The following is a 22,403-nucleotide window of genomic DNA, read 5'->3' as shown; positions in this document are numbered from 1 at the left end:
CCCTTAAAAACAATGGTTTTTGGTGGGAAAAGTTTTCAATGCAATAGGTTTCTCCTCAAGCAAACTTTAAAAATGTAGCCAATACAAATAGCTGGTGAAACAGGCCACGATTTAAACAAAAACCTGCATTTCTTCCAGTTATAATTGGAATAATTTATATATGTTATCATAGCCATTTTGAATCTCAATGTTATATAAAATCAGGAATTTAGCAATGATTTTCCTACTTTTATTCTAAGCACAGGACTTGCCAGGTTCACTCATATATACTTTGTCTTTTAATGTTACAATATTTAAAGCAGTAAAGATCTGAATTTATGCAAATAATCTTTTGCAATGATGCTTTAGAATTTTTCTTTCCACCCCACTGGGTGCAGTTTTTGAACACGCCAGAAAGGATGCCATTAAGACCCCTCTGTACTTTTCCTCCTCCCAAGGCTGCAAAAAATTTTTTATACCCTGAACACCAATAGATGCCTTATTATTAAGATTATAGCATGCCTTGTTTATCCATACTGTGGAGTAACTAAAGAGTAGACTGATCATGTACAATTTCAAATACCCAGGGGGAATAATGGCCTCTGCAATACAGGATTACAGTCAGAAGAAATAAAAGATGATATTTACAAGCAATTAGATACACTGAGGAACTAAAAGAAAACTATTCATTCTATTCATTCCTAGCACAATAACACAGTAACTGAAAACTTTGTTTTCAGTTCCCACTGGAGATATAAAAAAAGGCTGGAGGTACAACTGGGGGAAAGAAAGATCAGCTTTTTCACCTCTATAATAGTAACCAAAATGTACCCTCAACCTTTACACCATGACATAGGGGTATACTTTCATAATTACATTTGAGGATGGCTAAGATGTGGTGGCTGTTCCAACATTATCTGGAAGTTTCTAGTCAAGTAAAAAGGAAAGGAAAAGGCAAGGGGTGGAGATTTTGAAAGAGCAGGCTGGCAGCTTGTTGGAAACAATCTCCAGCAAAGGATGGGGCCATTGTTAGGGCTGGCACCACAACTGGACCAGTGAAGTATGGCTGGGCTAATGCACAACATTTCAAAGGTGAAGGCACAACACTTGAATGGAAAATGTGAAAAAGGAGAGGTCAGAAGACTGGGGTTCATGAAGTCAGCTCAGAGGATATTTTCAGATGAAAAATAAACTGATATTCTCATGCTGCATTCCAGATGAGACTGGAGAACAAATTCACATAGTTTTGGAATAAATGAACAATTACATGAGTATAAATTCATAATTATGAACTAGTTTGTAGGAATAGCTATGAATAGCTATGAATGCTTAAAAACATATACAGAATATCTTTTTTTACAACGTATTATCTGTCCTTATCTCTCAATAACTTCTCATTGTCTTAGAATGAGCCTATTAGAATGCATCTAAATGGAATCAGATTCCAGTAGTGATGCCACAGTATTTCCTGTGCTCAGTGTTATGTCATCCAGATCACACTTCCTTGAACCACTAAGGCAAGCCTCCTGTTGATTTAAGCAAAACAGGATTTCACTATGTCTATAACAAATTTCAGCATATTATTTGTGGTTTACATCAGCATCCCTGCGTCACTTTCTGGAAAACTTCAGAGATTTGGGTTTGTTTCTTTAATTTTGATGAAGAAATTTCAAAGGATGCATAAGGCAGTATTTTTAAGTTAGTATGAACACTTCATACAGCATTATATGGTCGTGCTTTATTACTGTGCTGTGAACACTCCTAAGCTTGTTAGTATTTTTAACAGGTCATGGGATCTGAGTACCAAGTTAATTAATTTCCTCCTTCAGATACTCAACAAATACCAGTACCTATCACAGCATAGCATTACCCTACAAAGGCATTTAAACCACAAGTGTCTTTAACATACCATCATAGGAATATGGAGGTATTTAATAGCTTTCTGCATCATATTCTCTTTATTTTACCATAGCAGAGAATTATGAATACTTTTCAAATATTTCAGGGAATATTTCTAAATATGGTTACTGAAACAAAAATTTCTATGATCAAAGCCTTCAAATGGTTTAAAATTTTACAATTCCATCAAACTCTTTAGATAAAGAATATTTCCTGGTCTCTAGCCCCTGGAAGAAGTAAGGTAGTCACACTGAAAAATTCAAATCAATTCTGCTCTGCAGATACCTATTTATCTCCTTTACCATTATACTCTCTGTACTAAAAACTACTGAAAACATAATCCAGAACAGCACCCTTAGGGTAAAGGTCTACCCTGACAGCATCTGAAGTTGATAAAAAGACTTCCATATCTGGTTTTTCACCTGTATTTATATCCATGTTTTCCTAAAAGCAGTATGGCTGCACACATCTCTATACAATGGAGATGAATAATGAGAAAGTACACCTAAATAATTTTAAAGTATACCTCTATAATACTAATTAAAGTCGCCTGGGACTTCTCCAGCCAAAGAAAATACATATTATGAGATTTCCCTTGTCAAGGTTAAACACAAGCATGTCTTCTTTCTCCTACAACAGTCTCTTCTAACTCACTGGGAAACTTTGCCTGTAGCCCTTAATTGCAACCACAGAGCTGAAAGAAAATCATCTTCCACAAACTGGACTTGCACTGAATCTATTTTCACTGCCCCTTTTATGCACGTTAAGGATCCACTTCACAAATCAATTATCTATCCAAACTGGAAATACTATTCACACCCATGACACTAATTATGGACATGAGTATTTTCAGGACAAGACACTCAGGTAATCCAATGGACATCAGTGAGTTTCATAATGCTGAGGAGTAAATATTTCACACATTTCAAAGAACTGGAAAGTGGTGAAAATCATCATCTGACCCAGCTGGTTGCCATACTACTCTTTATGACATCCATAAGACAGTTAAACTAGAGTTTACTGCCAAAAATACACATTGCTTTCTCTGCCACTACATCCTGGCTCCTTCATAGAAACATGACAAAGAAGGGGCATAAATTAGAAATCTCTTTTCAGACTTTCTACCCACCTCAGAACTAAACATGCCATAGAAAAGACAGGGGAAAAAAAGTTGACTAGCAAACAGAATGAAAAAAAAAAGTCTGCTAAAATATTATGACAGTGTGAGATACTTTACACAAATATATCAAAACTCTTGTCACAAATACTCAGCTATTCACACAGATAAGAAATATTCAAAATAATGAGACTGTAGACATTTATTTTAAGAGCAATATTTTTGTATAGTCTGACAGAAGTTATGGTTGCATCAGGATTTAAAGTGCAAGGGTTTAAATGAGTACACACTGGTAATGTTGGACAAATATTGAAGAGTGGGAATTTTGATAAAAAAAATTTGAAGTATGGGTTCAGAGCCTAGTGAAGACAACAATGAGTTTCCAAATAATTTTCCATATCTTCAGCATCTGACTACTGCTAACTTTAATGGGAGCCTCTGAAAATTAATTTTTTGAAAGGAAAGGCATTTTTTAAAAAAATCATCATATGGAGGAAAACTGTATATCAATATTCTATCTTATATTTACATTATATTTTTTTCATAGAATTTTAGGTCTCATTTTATAACACAATGTAAATCCCCATACTTACATCAGAATAAATCCGTGTACCAACCACACGAGCGTAGTGTGGATTTGCCTGCACACAGTTGTGAGGACAATACACCCTGAAAGATCAAAAACAAAACCACACACAGTTGGGAAGAGTACCAGAGGATTATTATGTCATGTTCAATGACAGCATTATTAAGTATAAATCAAGTTGATTGTCTATACATATGGGTCCATAATCCTATTTTAAATCTGTCAGTTTTCAAGGCTTTGACCATACAGGTGAAAGCATTGCTGATGTGCTGAAGTACATATGAAGTGCTTAAAATCATCTGGTCTTCTTTCCTTTGGATAAGTAGATGGTGTTCTTGTTCAACATACGTGAGGCAAGTAGAAAAAGTCAGTGAGAAGACAGCCTATTCATTATTCTGTAATTTATCTAAGTGTCCTATACAAAATGCACAGTCTCAGAAGAGGCAGATCTGACTGATGACCTGCTTTGATATGATGACCTGATTTAGCAACTTCTAATGAAGCTGAGCATTGGCATATGTGGCTAGAATGAAAAACGTTGGAAAGTAGTGAGACTCCTAGCTGATTCTGGGAGGTCAGAAACCTACTAAAACAAACACTGTCTTTATTAACTGCATTTTGTTAACATTTGAGGAAAATTTTCTCTGTATTCATGTCTTCTATACCTTCAAAATGCACAGGAAAGCCATGTGGGAACCTTAGTACAAAAGGTGTCAGCATTTTATTTGCTAACTGTGACATGCTACAAGAACCATTAGCCGACTCTATGTCTACTCTGAGCTATTTCATTTGAAAAATTGAGCCACCCTACATGGGGCAGCTCTGAGCAAGTGCTCTTCTCTAAAATGTTATCCAGGCTCCAATAAATATTTGGGAAGTCAAATCACTTGGGCATGCTAGAGTCTTGCCAGATGGGTAACTAAAACATGCTGATAAGACTCAGGAAAGGTATTTTTGTCAGAAGGAAGCAAGAAATTGAAGAAGCCTGTTGAAGGCCTGCTGATTTATGAGTTGGGAGTAAAAGGGAAAAATGAGGTTGTGTAATCAATGCCATGGCTGACTACTGCTTCTAATTCCTAAGACTACATTTTCAGAATTAAAAGCATGCACGGAATCTTGAATGAATCATTGCTGTTGTGAAGTTCCTTCAGCTGGCACATCGGAATTATGTCATTTTAAACCTTGTACTTATTCTTTAATCTTCCTAAAGACAAAACCTGTTTTTCTGTTAATGAAGCTAGCTTTAGTTTTCAGTAATGAAGAGAAAAAGATAGGAGAATGTACCCATCCATTCCTGTGTTCCAGTCCTTAGCTTACTTCTCCACATCTTCTAGCTAGAAAGCCAGGAGTCATAGCCAAACACCAAGTAAGTCCATGGACCCAAGTGCTACATGAAGGGATGTTTTCCTAGCAGTTTTGGCTTTGTACTTGTTTCCTGTGTTGGCTGTAGGATTGCTATGAAAGTAATCCTGTGGATATCTCCAGCTTAATTTGTGGTAAATCATGCTGCAGCGTATTTACCTTTGACTCATCTATGGTTTTAAAACCTGTTACCAAACTCCTTTGTCAAAATATTGCGGTACAGGCGCCTTTCAAAGAGTTAAAAGACAGGCTTCAAAGAAATGGCACAGATATTTAAAGCCAACCTGCAGACCAGGCCTTACCTTAAGGAGATATATTTCAAATTTCTTTTAAAATCCAGTTTCTCCAGAACTCCCAAGCAAATTGGAAACTTCTATGATAATTATCTGAATTTTATCCTTCTATTGTATCTATTTTACAGGTAAATTAAATTGAAATAAAGTATACTTTGCCCAAGGTGCATATATATAATAATTGACAATGAAAAATAAAAATGTAGTTTTATTCACCGTTTTTAGTGTAAGGATTTCACTAAGATTAGCAACAGGATCGTAATGAGTGAAAGAAAAAGAGATTTTCGTAACGAAAAATCCTACAGATCATCTTTACCTACCTTGCCTTCTACTGAGACCAAAGACTAAAATATCACTTGAACATTTTTTACTTCATTTTTACAGCTACTGCTTTCACCCTTCTCGACAACTTAAGATGACCTAAAATAATTAGTAAATGGCAGAAAATAGAGCAGCATTTTAAATTAATACCATTTTATGAATTTTACCTTGGACAGTGTGAGGCTGGTTTTTGAAATGGGCACAGTTGTTCCACTGTGGTTTCACAGGTGATAGCCTGAACTGAAGAAAATTAAACACAAACAAGTAAATGCTTACTATCCAGAAAAAACAGGGTAGCACTGAGCTTGTAATAAGTAAATACTAACCTGTTACTTTAGAGACAGTGAAGGAGTTGGCAGATTGGTATTTTCTGAAGAAGAAATATTAGAAATTATCAGTAAATAACATATTTCAGTGATTTCTTTTAGCTAGAATAATTTTTATTAGAAAATATGGAAGTCAACCCAAGAGAATGTCCCCAAACAGTTTTTACTCATTGCATCCCCTTCTCCCCAGCTGGAAATATATTTATTGCAATGACACATCTACTTTGTGCTCCCAGTGAAAGTGTTTCAAAAACAGGAACGTGTGTTAAACTCTTTCAGGAGTGTAGTTTGCAAAGAGAGCTTGTGATAGGAGCCAATTAAGCAATATATTGGTCCCTCATAATGTAGCAAATGGTTGCTCAGAAGCTTTCATCTACCAGAGGAGCTCATTCAACTTTTGCTAAAAGTTCATTCCTATAAACAACTTTGACACCAAATAGAGTTTCTCCTCACAGCCTTCCTGAAATGTTTCATTAAATTTCACTTTTGGATCTTGCATCTCCTGTTATCATAAGCATCATTAAAAACCTAGTATAACATGCATGAGTTTTTTATTTCCCAGTAATTATATGGCAGTCAGATGCACCTGCTTCTTCTTGTTATAAAAAATCAGGTACATAGATTATGTGGTCTGATTACAAACTGATGAACATTTCTATTTTATTCCCCTCATCATCTATTCTCCTTCTCTTTTGACTCCTGGGATATGCCTCTGATTGTGGTATTTTTCATCTGTAACAAAGAAGCTGAGGACGCCTTTGGCACCCATAAAGTTACTTATTAAAAAAAAAAAAAACAACAAACCAAGGAAATTATTCCCTATTCACCTTTAGAGCAAATTGCTCCTGTGGACCTCACTGTTGGCCTGCATCAGTTTATTTACTTGTATCACCCAGCGATTGCATATTGCTCATTTATTGGATTCCAATTAGCTTTCACTGATGTAACTCATACTTCTGTTGCCTTAGCACTGTCAAACACTGATGAAGGAAAATGTATTCTATTGTTCACTAGCTTGTTGAGATATTCAGAACAGCAGCCTACCCTAAGAAAATCCAGCAGCTGAAAAAACATTGGTATTAGCTATCCTGATAAGAAATCAAAGGAGCCGAAGATTAGGACACTTGCTGTATGCTGCTCTGACACTTTTCTGTATTCTCTATTCTGTTTTGCAATACACAGTAGAGGTGAGATCCACTTTATTTCATCTATTCTTGAATAGATGAAATAGCAGTTTATGCAAGGCTGCATCTAAAGACACTGGTGAGAGTCAGGCATCCCCTGCCTTATTGATGGGCCTTTTGAAGGTTTGAAACTTTGGCAAACAATCTTTATTTGTCCCACGGTCAAAATAACTTCCCCTGAGTTCCAATTCTCAAAGGATAGGTGCTAAATACACTCTGCAGGCTGGACAACCATACAGTTTATTCTCATATAACATAGAAACTCAGAGATTTCAACTGATGGGAAATCAATTGGTTCCAGTTTAAAGAGATTTTTACAGCTTATCTACTCTTACATTTGTAAGCAAGCTGGCTCCTCATATGTTAGCACTGATATACTCAAGATCTACTTCTCTCTTTGTATCCAAGCAAGTAAAAAAGATAAATGTTTGTCTGTATCTTCATTTTTAGGCAGGTAAATCAAACCAGAGTCCGGTCACCAGATGATCCAAAGAAACTGATTGATATCAATGCCTGAAGTGCTACCCAGATAGTCCAAATTACAGGCCACTTAATTTGGTCTACCATGACAATGTTCCTCTCTATGCTGGCTTAGACATATCTGTTGAAAAGGGAAATGCTGACAGGTGTCATCATTTGTTTGCACAGCACAGAGTGAGAGCATGGCCACTGATGATTACCTGTCTCCTTGACTCTTGGGTTTGCATGTGAACCAAAAATATCACTCAGAAAAATCCTGTTTTCTTTCAGCTCAATATTACCCCTTTGAGCTACACACGTCCCACTATTACACATGTACTAACTATAGACAGAAATAAGGACATCAATGTAAAGCTCTGAAGAATACATTATGATATAGTGAAGTATAATTTGCAAATACCAGTAATATATTAGATTCAAATATAATAATATTGATCTTTTTTCATATATGAAACAGCCAAGCATTCTCCATTTCTATGTGTTGCTTTTCTGGGATTTTCTCAAGCATTTCTATAAGTATTTGGAGCTGTTTTCACATACCAGTCTTAGGGAAGGCACCTCAGCAGTGCAGTACACCTCCAAACTAAGTTTCCACAGTATAGAATATTATTCCATCACTGGCCAATGTAGAAATCGTGCAAAATATTTGTGAAAAATGTCATATGTAAACTGTGGAACTGTGATGAAATTACCAAAGTATACAGGAAGAGATATATTTTCTTCTTGTTCCATATGCACACTACAAGAGGGTCATTTACAAACATGAACTTGTAATATTATTGCTTTGTTAACTGTCATAGACTGCTCTGTCCATGTCCAAAACACATAAAATAATCTGCCAGTATGTGCTAGTTTTGACATTAAATATATATTCTTACCAATTATTTAACTGAATACTCTCTACATTGTTTAATTACAAACACTAACTAACTGCCCAAGTCATTCTGTAAATTATTTAACCTTGTTCCACATTATTATTTAGTCAACTCTCTGTCCACCATTAAACACTGGCTAAAATTTCAGAATGGATACAATATCTCTATATCCACATGCCTTTTTAAAGCATTTTCATATTCTTTATGACAAAAAGCATAGCAAAATGTTATTAAAAATGTGATAGATTCTGTATGAAACAAAAATAAACAAATGAAAACCTTTTCATACATTTTAGTGTTAAGAAAAAACTTACCCAATTGACTGGACACCATTTCTGTAAGACTTGATAAAGTAATTTTTCCTCCCTTGCCTAGTCACATCGACCCAACCACCTTCATTGTCTAGGATGCCATAATGTATGGCAGCTTTACAAATACTGGATTGCTGAAAAACAGAGCAGGAAGAGCAGATCTATGTCAGACAAAAAGCAGGTTTTAATTACAATGTGTCATTAAAAACTTGGTAGAGATTCTTTGATGTTCGACTTGGTCCATGTAGGTGTTATTTCAAGCAAATCAGCCACCACTTTGCCTTACTCAGAGATAAACTATTCTCATTTACAGTACACTTGTTCACAGTACATGTCATTTCCTATACTCTTTTTCCATTCTACAGAGTAAATTATATACTCTCAGCTAGTATTTGGGTTACAGACAAGCAGGTCCATCTTACTGAAACAAGCATACTTTATACAAGCATACCCACAAATTGCTGTACTCCTTCTTTAGTTCCACCTTCACAAATTTGAATGTAAATATGTGGACACAAAAATTCTACTTCTGTGTATGTATAAGTATGAAGTTCATTTGTACAGTACACACAGAATAGCAGATGCAAATTTATGTAATCTGATGCTTTCTTAAACATTTGGGGTATGCTTTTAGTTTTGGTGAATGCAGACAGCCTCAAAGTCCATTCTTAATACAATTTTAACTAGTATGCCAACAGAAAAGACATTTCATCAAACACTCTACTGGAACAAAATCTAATTTAAAAGTATTTACCATTTCATAATGTACACTTCCAATAACTTTGGCTTTGCTATCCAAACAGCCAGCAGGACATTCATACCTAAGAGAATTAAAAACAACTTGGTTTTAAATCCTGGGATTACAAAAAGGGGAAATATTCCAGCTCATGTACAAATATAGCCTTTCAGAAAAATCTCAAAATGACAACTGTAAAATTTACCATACCTATTGCAAGTTGTTCCTTTGCACTGATCTCTTAGCCTTACTTCACATGAAACAATCTGAGCTAAAACAAGCAAAAAGCAAATTCACTGTAATGAATTTGATACTAGATAATTCAATTTTGTTGACCACTTGCAAATCAGGTAAATTCCTTACACATTTGCTGCGTGCTTATCACTTCATTTTTCTCACTGTCATCAGTGCCTGTGGAGGCTGAAGGTTGATGTGTTCTTGGCCGGCTTTGCACAGTTGCATCCTGGGCTTTGGATCGCTGACGTTCAATCTCATTGGTTTCCTCTTCTGGTTCATGGGGGGAATAAGGTCTTTCTGAATCCTCTGTTTCAGAAAATGGGCAAAAAAATAAAAAATCCCTCAGAAGAAAAATAAAAACAGTGGAATGTAAATCCCTTATCATGTTTTGGTAAAACAGCTTTGTTCTCATAAAACGGTGGCCAAAAGGAAGAAAGCAAGGAAAAGTCTTCACTGCTTCATAAGATGGAGAACTCAAGATTAATGAAACACCTCAAGTATGTTTGTGATAGTGAGAAAAGATATTCTTTTTTCCCCCAGCATGTGAAGCACAATTGAAGTATGAAACTGCTCTTAATGGTTCTGTTTTCATATCTTCATGCCATCAGAAAAACAACTGGACAAGGACAATCTCTGTCACAAATGGGCAAAGTTTTACCAAGTTCATAGATAGCATGCAATTAAAGCTTATTTCATAGTAACATTCACCTGAAAATCAGACTCTTCTATTCATACATAGTGAAACACTCATAACTGTAACTACATTTCTTACTTAGAACCATAAGAAAGCTATTTGGGCACACACATGCAGCTTTCATATGGTCCATATGAAATCTCAGAAATTATTAACAAAAATTGCTAAATGAGCTGTTCACAGAGTAGAACAAAAAGAAGTAGCAGCTTCATAATACACTGTGTTTCAGTGCTATAACTGCTATTCCAAAAATTTTAAGTTAAGTTAATAATCATCCTAGCTGACATTTTCTTTAATTACTAATGTCTTCTAGCTTTGTTCTTGGTTTTTCACACACACCACATGTCTATGTCACTAAGATATTTATTCCCTATAAACAAATTACTGCATAGCCTTCCAGTGTAATTATGGAAAGGCATATAAAGAGCACACAATGAGTCTCCATCTTTGTGTACATAAACCCCTGAATCAGCACTTATCAGCAGGAGTTCAGTGCACTCCATTCTCTCTGGTGAAACTCAGCCTCACGTATCACAAGTACATATTCCCATGCAGCTTAGTAAAGTAGAGCCTAACTGGTCTTAGGGCACACGCATAATATATTTTATTCTACTATGTTAAAGCACAGTGGGGAAAGAAATCAAAAGGAAAGTTACATTACTATTCCTGTTTATAGTTGCAAAGGTGAAACAGTACATACCTCTATAACAAAGGTTTTCTCTACAACCTCCTCCAAAACTAGGGGGACATGCAGAACAGGGGCGGCCGGGTTTATAGGGAGCATGACCCCACCAGTTACCCCTTTACAGAAAAAAATAGCAAAACATGCCTTAAACAATGAGGATATAAACATCGTAATATTAAACAGCACCTAATATATCAAGAAATAAATTATGAAAACCAGCAGGCACATAGATGATAATATTCCTCCGATATTCCCAAGTTACAAGTAATAGAATGAGAGGAAATGGCCTAAAGTTGCACTAGGGGAGGTTTAGACTGGAAATTAGGAAGCATTCTCAGGAAGGGGTTGCCAAGCACTGGAACAGGCTGCCCAGGGAAGTGGTGGAGTCACCATCCCTGGAGATATTTCAAAGATGTGTAGATGTGGCACTCAAGGACATGGTTTAGTGGTGGACTTGCCAGCATTAGCTTACTGGCTGGAGTCAATGGTCTTAAAGGTCTTTCACAATCCAAATGATTCTATGATTCTACACCAAATACACAGGACTTAGCTGAAAAGTCCATGAAGAAAAAAAATTAAGAACTGACATAAACCACTGTAAGATCTTTTCAGACTGGCATAGCACCATAAGACTATATTCCCCCACTTCACGAGAATGGGCTCCACTCTCTCCTAGATGGAATATCCTACAAAACTTGATCTTAACCATGGGCTTCCTTTTACACATTCCTTTAAGTCACAGTGGTGAGATATATTTATTTTTCAGAAAAATATCACACTATAATAAATGTCTCTGATGCTGTATATGTACTAAAACACAGGCCAGAAAACTGAAGCACCAGAAAACTCACAAGAATATTTGTGCAGCCGAAGGCTGTTTGGGAACAATGCTCTACTTTGTAACGGTACAAAAACCAGAAAATCCAGACTGATTTCCTTGCAGATTATTTCCTGGACTATTATAAAGTATCTTGCCCCCTCAAGATATTTCTGGGTGTCAATCTACTTACTTAGGAGAATAATTGCATACAAGATAAACTGCTTTTGGCCAAATCTGCCCCCAGATGTTCATGTTATGACACAAATTAATTGCACAACCGATTCTGCTACTCGTAGCCCAAACAACCTATGGAAAAGAAAAGAGGAAAACCAAAGATGATCAACTTAAAATCAAAACTATCTCCAATATACAAAACTCAAATTACCAAAGTGATGTACTCCCCTCTGTTATAAATGGCTTGAAGTGGCCTAATTACAGGTGTCAGAAGACCATTAAGTTATACCTTTATTAGAGAGAAAAGTTTTACCTTGATGGTAAAGATATGGCTCTTATTTTATACAAATGCTCTAAGCAATATATTTGAAAGTGTAGCAAAACATTTACAAAACATGATCTGAAGATCTGATTCTTGGAATCACAATCAATTGATAATTGTGAGCTGGAAGTTATGGTCCTGTGTGCTGGAGTTCCCAGTACAACCTAAAGACCCAGAGGGGTTTGGATTGGTTGGACTGAGACAACAGATACTTTTCAGCAGTAAAAGGAGGTAGGAAAGGGTAAAAATATTAACAGAAATACTCAGACATTGAATAGACCCAAGTAATGGATTCTAAATGAGTATGCTTTTATGTCATTGCAAGGTGGCTGTGTTCATTTATTCACCTTTCATGGCAGATCTCAAAAATAATCAAAATTACAAAGTCTGGAATTTTAAAATGATAAAAATATGACAGGTGTTGAAAATCTATTTACGCAAGGTAAGCCAAACCTGTAGATCCAGCAGGATTTAAGAGCTGAAAGAGATAACCATAGTGAAGAACTAGTACTACAAAAAAGCTGTATATATGTATTGATCTTGCATGGAATAGTAAATGTAATTACAGGTTATAGATACAGTAATTAGGAATATAGAGGTAACCTTATTTTAAAATTAGATACCATTGTAAATTATGCTAGTAAACAGAAAAGAAGTGTTTAAAAATTAATAATTTTTAAGTTTTCCAATGTTATATCAAAAATTATATGTGGACCATAATATAATCTGAAGATCATGTATTTCCCATTCATTGAAAGCATGACTAGTACCCCTCAACAAAAACTCGGGCTAGATACACAGAATTCATAAATAAGAAGTGAATTATCACTAATTTTAAAATCTTCCTGAAGTTAAAACAAGGTCTTTAAGACTACTGTTTGATCTGAGGAATTCACCTAAGAAAACTTTTTGTTTTTAAAATGAGCTGTTTCTTCAACATATTATAGGAAGGGCTATCCAGATTATGCAAAATGCACTGAGCAGTAATACTCAGTTTAACACTGGGGCTTGTGAGCTTTTTCCTCAATCCTGCTGATATTTATGAGGATGAAATCTAAAGATTTGTATGACAATCTTACTTTGTCATTGATACCCAGGGCTTGTGACTATGGAGTCTAAACAAAACCTTTTTGTGCTTTCATGCTGTGGAATATACTGCAGGTTTAGTTGCTCTGTCAGACAGCAACCTAGCTGGAAGTCTCTACCACTCTTTTCCATAGCTGATTAAAATCAAGCACACCTACATACCTGTGTGTAATGTGTACAAACAGGACCAGAGCATCTATATGGACAATATGGATTGCATTCATGAGGATGGGGATATGTGAAATCTCTCACTTCATCATACCATGCTTGGACATGAAATGTTGGAGGTCTGTACCTAGGAAAGCCAGTAGCAGTGTATTAGATCATTCAAAAGTTGTAGATTCTGACGTTTTTTTCCTTTTAATAACATGCAAATTTTTGTCACATTTTTTAAAATCTCATATATTGCAAAAAATAGTATCTTAAACTACCTTCCCCAATGTGCCCCCAGATTTTGTCCAATTGATGGAAGAAGGCTTGCTGGTCCATGCTCCCACAGACAGGTTTCAGCCCATGACTCTGCAGATCTCTCCAGTTCTGTGTCCCATGTCTGAAATTTAAAAGAAAACAAAGGGAAATCTTCTTAAAAATATCTGGTGTGTATCTTATTATTAAAAAAAAAAAAAAGAATAATTGTAATTTTTTTTAATTTTTGAAGTTTCTTTTACTGCGGCAGAAGACTGAAAAGTAAGAATTGAAAAATGTACGCTGCATTTGTGTTTTGTAAGAAAGAAAAATGCTTTCACCAAGAGAAAAAAAGTTTTAATCCCTTCTCAGCATTCCCTTTAGAAACCACGTGCAGCCATGCTGCAGTGAATAAAGCATAAATATGAAACTGAAAGGCTTAGTTCAACTTTCCAAGCTAAATTAAGTGCATTTTTTATCTTGTGAGATTGTTTTGCAGTAATGGGCATTTTTCTTAACTGAAAGGGTATTATCCAACCTGCTTTCAAACAAGACTTTATTTCCTTTAAACTAATAGTTTATGTGAAATGAATAAGATTTCCTTTTCCTTTTCTATAACTACCTTTTGTTGAAATAATACACAATTCCAATGCAAATTATGAAAACTAGAGTAAGGTTGTCATTCACTGATTTTATGCATAGGTTAGCAAAAAAAGGGAAATTCATGATAGTAAAGAGGCATGCTTAGAAGAAGTTAAAAAAAAATATTATGAATTGTTGTTTATCGTTAATTTTTATTATTTAAGGAAGATGGAAGAATAAGCTTGCAGCTGAAAGGCAAATCTAAGTTTCTTTCTTTCAAAAGCATACTAAGACAAACTCACCTTGAGAAAAGTCATACCATATAGTCAATATAGTGCAGTAGAGTTTTTACTGCACTAAGCTAGTTTGCTCTAAGTGGTCCATCGCTCTAGTTCAAAGTATCCATAATTTTGCTTGGCTTTTGGAATTTCCTGATAGCTACAGAAATAATTTCCAGATACCTGACTAATACCAACAGTCAGATTAGGAAACTAGAATGCCTCCAGGAAAGAAGAACATGTTGATAGAACCTGAAGTATTTCATCATATGTTCAGACTAAATTTCATTAAGTGAGACTATGCTATCTAAATAACAGTAATTCAGTATTTCCAGATCCAAATTCCCATGCAGACACTGGAGATCATGTCTACTAATTTTTGGCACAGATAAAAGGCAGAAAACTTCTTAACATAGCCAAAGATTGCACAAATATAACAGACAAATTCCACATGCTAAAATTTATTTTTCCACTAATTTTGACATGCAGTTTTCAAATTATTAATCAGATAACTCATAAAAAACAAGTATGTCCTTGGTTATGCAAGACCATTATTATGTAAAGACTTTATTCACTGAATTTAATCCTAGAATATCTGTTCTTGCTTCTCTTCTTCAGAAATCTGTTATGCATTGGATTGCATTTTGTCTGTTATTATTAATATTATCAGCAAGTAAACAATTTACAGGGTATATTTTGATTCCCAAAATGCAACATTTATTTTGACAGAAATACTTAAACAGTATAATAATGACAGAATAAATCTTTTAACCCACCTATGAATACAAAGACCACTGACTTTAGAAAACTGTACTAATTTTCCATTCACTCTCCTGGGCCATTATTTCTTAACCTCCACAAAAAAATATTTTAATCTTAAATAATGAAGTTTTATATGACACTTTGTATAACTCTTTTCATCTTCCCTGTAGTTGTCACGCCACCATAAAATGTTCTTATCCCTGTTGTACCCATTGTAAAAATACGTGAAGATTAACACACTTCCTCCACACAAGTACTTTGTTCTTACAGGCTGTAGTAGAGTTGCTTCATCTTCCACCACAAAATCATAAGACCATATTTTAAAATAGAAGCCACTATCAATTTTCCTTTGTTGCATATGTTGTATGGTATTAAGTCACCTCAAAATCTTACAATCTGTAGATGTAGCTCTGAGGATGAACAGTCATAAAGTTTGTACATTTCAGTTAGTACATTTCCCAAATAATTGCTATTAAGAATGGTTTTGCACACTGGAATCTAAAATGCAAATTTAGAATAAATTAGACTTACAATAGAACAAAATTTTAGCACTTGCTCAGTTTGAACTTTCCTACCTCCAAAGATATCTCCAATTTCTGACTGCTCTTATGACCTTCAGAAAGCGAGAAGATATTCTCTTGTAAAGCATCGCCCCCATCTTCCACTTTTAAAACATCAGTCATGGAATTGTACTACTGTTCTATTTTTCTCACCACACAAGCTTAAAAATATTTTATGCAGCTATTTTAACTGAAACAATTATATTTTTTTTAAAGTTTAGAGCTAGGCAATCAATAGTAGCTGTCTGAATCAGCTCTTCAAGCCTGTGAAGTAATTACCTTTAAGAAAAATTTCTTTAAAGAGTGTTGAAAGCTATGCATGACAGAACCATCCAGAACTCTGAAAGCACAGCTTTTCAATGAAAAACTGAAATTCATCGTTAATCCTCCTGACAGATGAACACCCACACTCCAAGTACTGTTGAAATTGGATACGGTCTTGAAATAAAGTTCCGTCTTCTTTAACTGTTTCTCTGCCTTCATCCACAGTATAAGATATTGTCTTTACTCCCTTTACCTTACCTAGCCAGAGAAAAGCACACTTCCAACTTTCTAGGCGTCATCATAACTCACTTTCCTTGAAGCAGCTTCATTTATGAGTGCCAAGACATAACTTAATTTCTTTCTCATTTTAATCACTTAAGTAAATATCAAAAGTTTTACATATTCAGATGTCAAAAAAAAAATATTAGTCAAGTGTAAATTACACTATAGGGGGAAAGAACTCATTAAGTGCAGTGTTCATTTTTCTATGGGCTCATTTTCTCATCATAGCCTCCACTTCCTGAAATGGCTTCAACAGAAGTTAAAATTAAAAAAAAAAACCAAGAACAAAAAAACCCACCTCTCTACTAAGGAATATAAATTTTATAAAACATTCTTGAAGAATGTCCAAATGTCTCAGTTCCAAAGAATTTCCTAGAGATTAGGGTCACTTTCTTGATTACCAGAGACTTCAAAGAAAAAAATGTGAATAAAACACTGCTAATCTCCTACAGCCAGTAGACAAAAAAGAGATACAAGTGCTAGAAGTCATAGTTACGTGTGTCTCCAAGACCTACCAAGACAGAAGCCATAAAACACAAATCCAAATCAATATAGAAATAAAAAGGTTTCCCGATCTCCAGGATCACTATAATGATCTTTAATAAAAACAGGGAAATACAAGGACCACTTTCTCCAGGCTCAAGGATGAGGCATCCTGATGAGCAAGAAATCAGACAAAGGGAGCAAGAAACCTGTGTGGATAAATAAGGAGCTCCTGTCATTACTCAACCACAGCCAGGAAATACACAGGAGATAGAAGCAGGGTCAGGCCAGGGTTGCCAGAGTAAATAAAAAATGAGAGAAGGAAAGCCAAGGCCCTTCAAGAATCTCGTGAAGGACAACAAGGACAAAACAGAGGACTTGTTCAAATACATCAAAAACAAAGGAAAAACTAAGCATACTGTAGGCCTGTTACTAAATGGAGGGGGGCCCTGCTAGCAGGACACAGAGAAGGCAGTTATTGAACACCTTCTTTGGACGGGGTTTCACTGACCAGACCAGCCCTCAGGGATCTCTGATCTAGGAGACCAGAGTAATGGAATGATAGCAGGAAGAAATTCCCTCTGTCAAGTAGGATTGGGTCAGAGAACACCAATCCAAACTTGACATCAACAAGTCTATGGGCCCTAACAGGATGCATCCACAACTGCTGAGAGACCTGGCAGACACAATAGTGTGTCTGAAAGATGGTGGAGATCAGAGTGGTGCCAGAGGACTGAAAAAATGCAAATGCCACCCCAGTCTTCAAAAAGCACAAGAATGAGGACCCAGGAAATTACCACAGAGGCAGCCCCACCTCAATCCCTTGAAAGGTAATGGAGCGTCCCATTTTGGAGGCCATCTCTACCAAAGTGAAGGACAAGGTGTTCAGGAGTAGTAAGCACAGATTCACAAAAGTTAAATCATGCTTGATCAACTCAATTTCCCTCTACCTGGCTAGACAAGGGGAGAGCAGTGGATATTGTTTACCACGACTTCAGCAATGCTCTTTACACTGTCTCACACAACATCTTCATAGGCAAACTCAGAAACTGTGGACTTGAGTAAACAGTGAGGCAAGTTGAGACCTGGCTGAGCAGCAGATCTCTGAGGGCTGTAATCAGTGGCACAGGGTCTTTTTGGAGGCCTGTCTCTAGTGGTGTCCCCCAAGGTTTAATAATGGACCCAATATTGTTTAACTTTTTTATGAATTACTTGGATGAAGGGGCAGATGTCTCCTCAGGAGTTTCATTGATGACACAAAGCAGGGAGCAGTGGGCAATGGCTCAGAGAGCTGTGCAGCCCTTCAGAAGGACCTGGACAGGGTGAAGAGCCAGGCAGAGAAGAGCCATCTGAAATTCAGCAAAGGCAAATGCAGGGTCCTGCACCTGGGGAAAAAGCCCAGGTATGAGGCTGGCAAGAGGCTGGAGCCAGGCTCTTCTCAGTAGTGCCAGGCAATAGGACAAGAGGCAACAGGCAGAAACTGATGCATAGGAAGTTCCACCCAAACATACAGAAGAACTTCAATGTGTGGGTGACTGAGCATTGGAACAGGTTGCCCAGAGATGTTGCTCAGTCCCCCCCCAACACTGGAGATATTCAAGAATCATTTGGATGCTGTCCTTTGCCATGTGATCGAGAATAACCCTGCTTGAGTAGGGAGGCTGGACCAGGTGACCCACAGTGGTCCCTTCCAACCTTACCAATTCTGTGATTCTATAAATGGTATCCTAATCCCTGATGCAACCACCTGGAAAACTTTAATTTATATCTGACTACTCCAGAAATGCAAACATTATGCACAGGTGCTAGTAACATGAATTCATATGAAATTTCTAAAACAAATTAAAACTTGTAGAAGAAATCTGTAAGCCTGCAACGCCATATCACAGCTTACTCCTAGAAAATTAGCTTAAAGGTATTTTTAAAGGCCAATTCTTCAGTTACATGTAGGTGGAATTTGAAGAATTCTGAAGATTTTCTACAGAATTATCAACATGCTTCAGAGATGGGATCAAGAACAGGAAGGAGCCACTTTACATTTTTGATACCACACTGAATTTTGTTCTTCTCTTTCAGTAATTAAAATAGAAGATCCAAATTTCTTTCTTAAACTAATTATTCTAATTGAAGTTATATGAAAAAAAGCTGTGCATCTTAATTCTAAAGATAAGACTCTTTATTTTAAAGTATTTTCATACTAATCCTGTCAAATTAGTTCTAAATATAATGCATTTTGCACACCAGGTCGGCTAAATTAAACAAACAGGTAAAAACATCTGCCTAAGTACTTAAAACACACCTCTTTACTGGAATACAAATTTTATTCTTGTGCTTTTAATAGCATTCCCTTGTTTCACTTACATGATGGCAAGCTTTGGGCTTCAAACAATGAAAGAATCTCCATACGCAAAGAAAGATAAACACCTAAGTTTTCATGTTCATTCAGATCAAATAACACAATTAATAACTTCAAATATATACAAAACTAATTAGTGACCTTTAAAATGCCAAGACTCTTGGGATTTTAAAAGAAGCCAGAATAAAAATGGAAGAACATGAAGAGTCACAGCAATCAATTTATTTTACATCCTACCAGAAGCAAACATTTCTCAAATTTTAACCACAATGTCATTAATGATATTAAATTCTGGCTACTGAAATACATATTGAGCTGACCTGAATTAAGCTTTAAGCTTAACTCAAGTTCTTCCACAATACTCAGAAACAGTCAGTATTTTACAGATTTCAACTAAGGACACTTTTAAAACAACTCTTTGAAAGAAATGGTGAAGTTGAAAAGAAATCTCTGCATAGCTATAGGCAAGGATCCTTTTGTTTGCCAAAGGATGAATTAAATCTTCAAACACTGTTACTTAAAAATATAGGAAATTTCTTTCCATAAAAAGGGAGACTATAATTTTTTGAAAAACAGGTGTGCACAGCATGAATGTCAGGTTCTCAGCATCAATTCCTTTGCTCTACAAATCTGCGTGAATGGCACCACAACACTTGACAACACAGGCATTTCTTTCATCAGTATCCTATTAAAACTAGTTCACCATCAAAGACACACAGATATGGCACTATCAGTGTTTCACAAATGTTCTCAAACACTACCCTGGCAAGCCAAAACCCAGCTGCTACTAAATGGTAGCAGCAGTTACTGCCTCCAGCTGCTGAGTCTTCTACCCCAGAAGAGTGTGCCACACTTTGCAAAATATGGTTCTTAAGACTGCTTCTGGTTTACATTTAAATAAGCCACAACTAATGCCAGTTTAGCTTTACATACTGGACTACAAATTTTGGAATTTAACCTCTGTCAACACAGGATTCAGGTACAGTGTGGAAATGTTATGCTAAACCAATGTTCTGCTTATTGGAGGAGCTGCTGTTTCAATGAGACTACCACATCTTAAATTAAAATTCATCAGCAGCCAAACAAATTATATGAGGTGGGATTAATGTACACTGAATTTAAGCAGCCTCAAAGCAGATACCTACATCTGAGCTAATTATCTAAATAACTTTTGCAGTTACATAGACAAATAAGCATCTATAGAAGGAGATAATTTTAGCCACCCACTTTTAACTGAGATAAACTGTGTGTTGGAGGTTCTCATTTTTCTCTGGCTCAAATGCAGACATCTACACCACAGACATCAAAAGCTTTGTGAGATGAATCCCACCATTTGTGTTGTGCGAGTGTTAAATCAAAAATGTACATTCTCATCCAAGGCACACCAGCAGGAGTCCACCTATTACACCAAAAGCATTGCAACAGAACTGCAAAGGCCAGTAGCTCAAAAAACATTTTCCAGCAAAAATAGTTTTAAAAAACCCTCAACAGGGGTAACATTTTAATTGGATATATTTTCACATATGTTGGAAGGCAGAAAAAAATCATATGGACTGGGACTATACGGAAATTAAAGAAGAGCTAAAAGTCAAGCTCAGTAAAGATGGAAAAGTAAGTACAGTGGGCACCACTGAAAGTAAACATTTACCATGGCATAGTATAAATACCTCATTGCTGTATACATTCTAAATATAGGGAAAGAGTGGTAAAGTAAATACCACGGTACAGTATGGGTATTTATTTACTTTTTAAATGAATCCACTGTATTAAGACTAATGACACTGAGAAGGGAAAAAAAAGTAAAGATGAAACATAGAATGAGAAATGCCATGAGCAAATATTCCAGAAATACAGTTGAAAACTAGAAACCAACTGCATGGCACCAACACAGAAAAACAGAAAGGTACATTTAAAAATTACTTCAAGAGACTGATCTGGAGTGTAGTCTATCTAGCCTTTTCCACTGAGTCAAATATATGTATATTATCCACATTTTTATAATTTGAAATAGTAACAGTACTTTCAGAATAACACTGACTTTTATTTCTTTCTGGATTTTTATGATTGTAAGAGTAAAGAGGATCTCCTTGGTATGCAACCTAAACCTTCTGCCCTGCAATGCTAGCTGATGTTTTATTGTCATATAAAAAGAAATCTCTCTCTTTCCTGTAACTACCTTTATTTATTTCCCTGATTAACCAAATTCAGCTGCTTCATTCCTTCAATCATCCCATAAATCACATATTCTGTCTTCACAATCAATCTTATTAATCTCCTTCATTCTCTCTAGAATGGGTAGACCATTCTTTAAAAATTACCAGTAATGGACATTTCCATTTCAGACATATTCTCATCAGTTTCACACATGGACAACTCCTTTTAGAGATTGATGTCACATATTTTTTTTTAAGTCAGTGCAACTGCTGCATCTTTATATTGCAGTTTTACCTCTACATTTTATGCCTTGTATTTCACCAGTTTGATTTCTTCCTCCTTCCATACCTTGCAGTTAAGTTTCATCACGTTCATCCCCGGCCATTATTTCTACTTCTCAAATTCTAATTTTGATCATGTTCTTTAAAACAGCCCTCTCCTATTCCCACTATATATATATATATATATATATATATATATATATATACACACATATACATATATATATATATATGTGTATGTGTGTGTGTGTGTGTGTGTGTGTGTGTGTGTGTGTGTGTATATATACACACACACACACTGCAGTTTTCAGGTGTACTCCTTGCTACAAGTCATAAGTGTTCAACCAAAACAGAAGATGCTCCAACACCTTCAATCTTCAGGCTCTTGAAAAGGAGGTTCTGTCAATTTTCTCTCACAAATACATCAGGGTAGAGAGTGTCAAGAACTTTCCAGAGTCAAAATATGGCACCTAATACTTCTCTAACTATTGGGTGATTAAAAAAGTAAA

General features: G+C 35.8%; 1 protein-coding gene across 2 annotated transcripts in view; it reads right to left on the bottom strand.

Annotated features, from left to right (window-relative positions):
* The window catches only part of CRISPLD1 (cysteine rich secretory protein LCCL domain containing 1), a 37,454-nt gene that overhangs the window by 4,288 nt on the left and 10,763 nt on the right, over positions 1 to 22,403 (bottom strand). For both annotated transcript variants that reach the window (XM_059862524.1, XM_059862532.1), the window contains 11 exons: positions 13,919 to 14,037; positions 13,650 to 13,782; positions 12,096 to 12,211; positions 11,101 to 11,201; positions 9,833 to 10,012; positions 9,680 to 9,740; positions 9,488 to 9,554; positions 8,737 to 8,867; positions 5,884 to 5,927; positions 5,725 to 5,797; positions 3,589 to 3,664 (listed from right to left, as the gene is read on the bottom strand). In XM_059862524.1, the coding sequence (XP_059718507.1) occupies positions 3,589 to 3,664; positions 5,725 to 5,797; positions 5,884 to 5,927; positions 8,737 to 8,867; positions 9,488 to 9,554; positions 9,680 to 9,740; positions 9,833 to 10,012; positions 11,101 to 11,201; positions 12,096 to 12,211; positions 13,650 to 13,782; positions 13,919 to 14,037 (1,101 nt within the window). The remainder of the gene's footprint in view (positions 1 to 3,588; positions 3,665 to 5,724; positions 5,798 to 5,883; positions 5,928 to 8,736; positions 8,868 to 9,487; positions 9,555 to 9,679; positions 9,741 to 9,832; positions 10,013 to 11,100; positions 11,202 to 12,095; positions 12,212 to 13,649; positions 13,783 to 13,918; positions 14,038 to 22,403) is intronic.

Source organism: Haemorhous mexicanus, chromosome 1, assembly GCF_027477595.1.
Source record: "Haemorhous mexicanus isolate bHaeMex1 chromosome 1, bHaeMex1.pri, whole genome shotgun sequence".
NCBI classification, from domain to species: domain Eukaryota; kingdom Metazoa; phylum Chordata; class Aves; order Passeriformes; family Fringillidae; genus Haemorhous; species Haemorhous mexicanus.
This window is presented reverse-complemented; position numbering and strand designations above follow the sequence as displayed.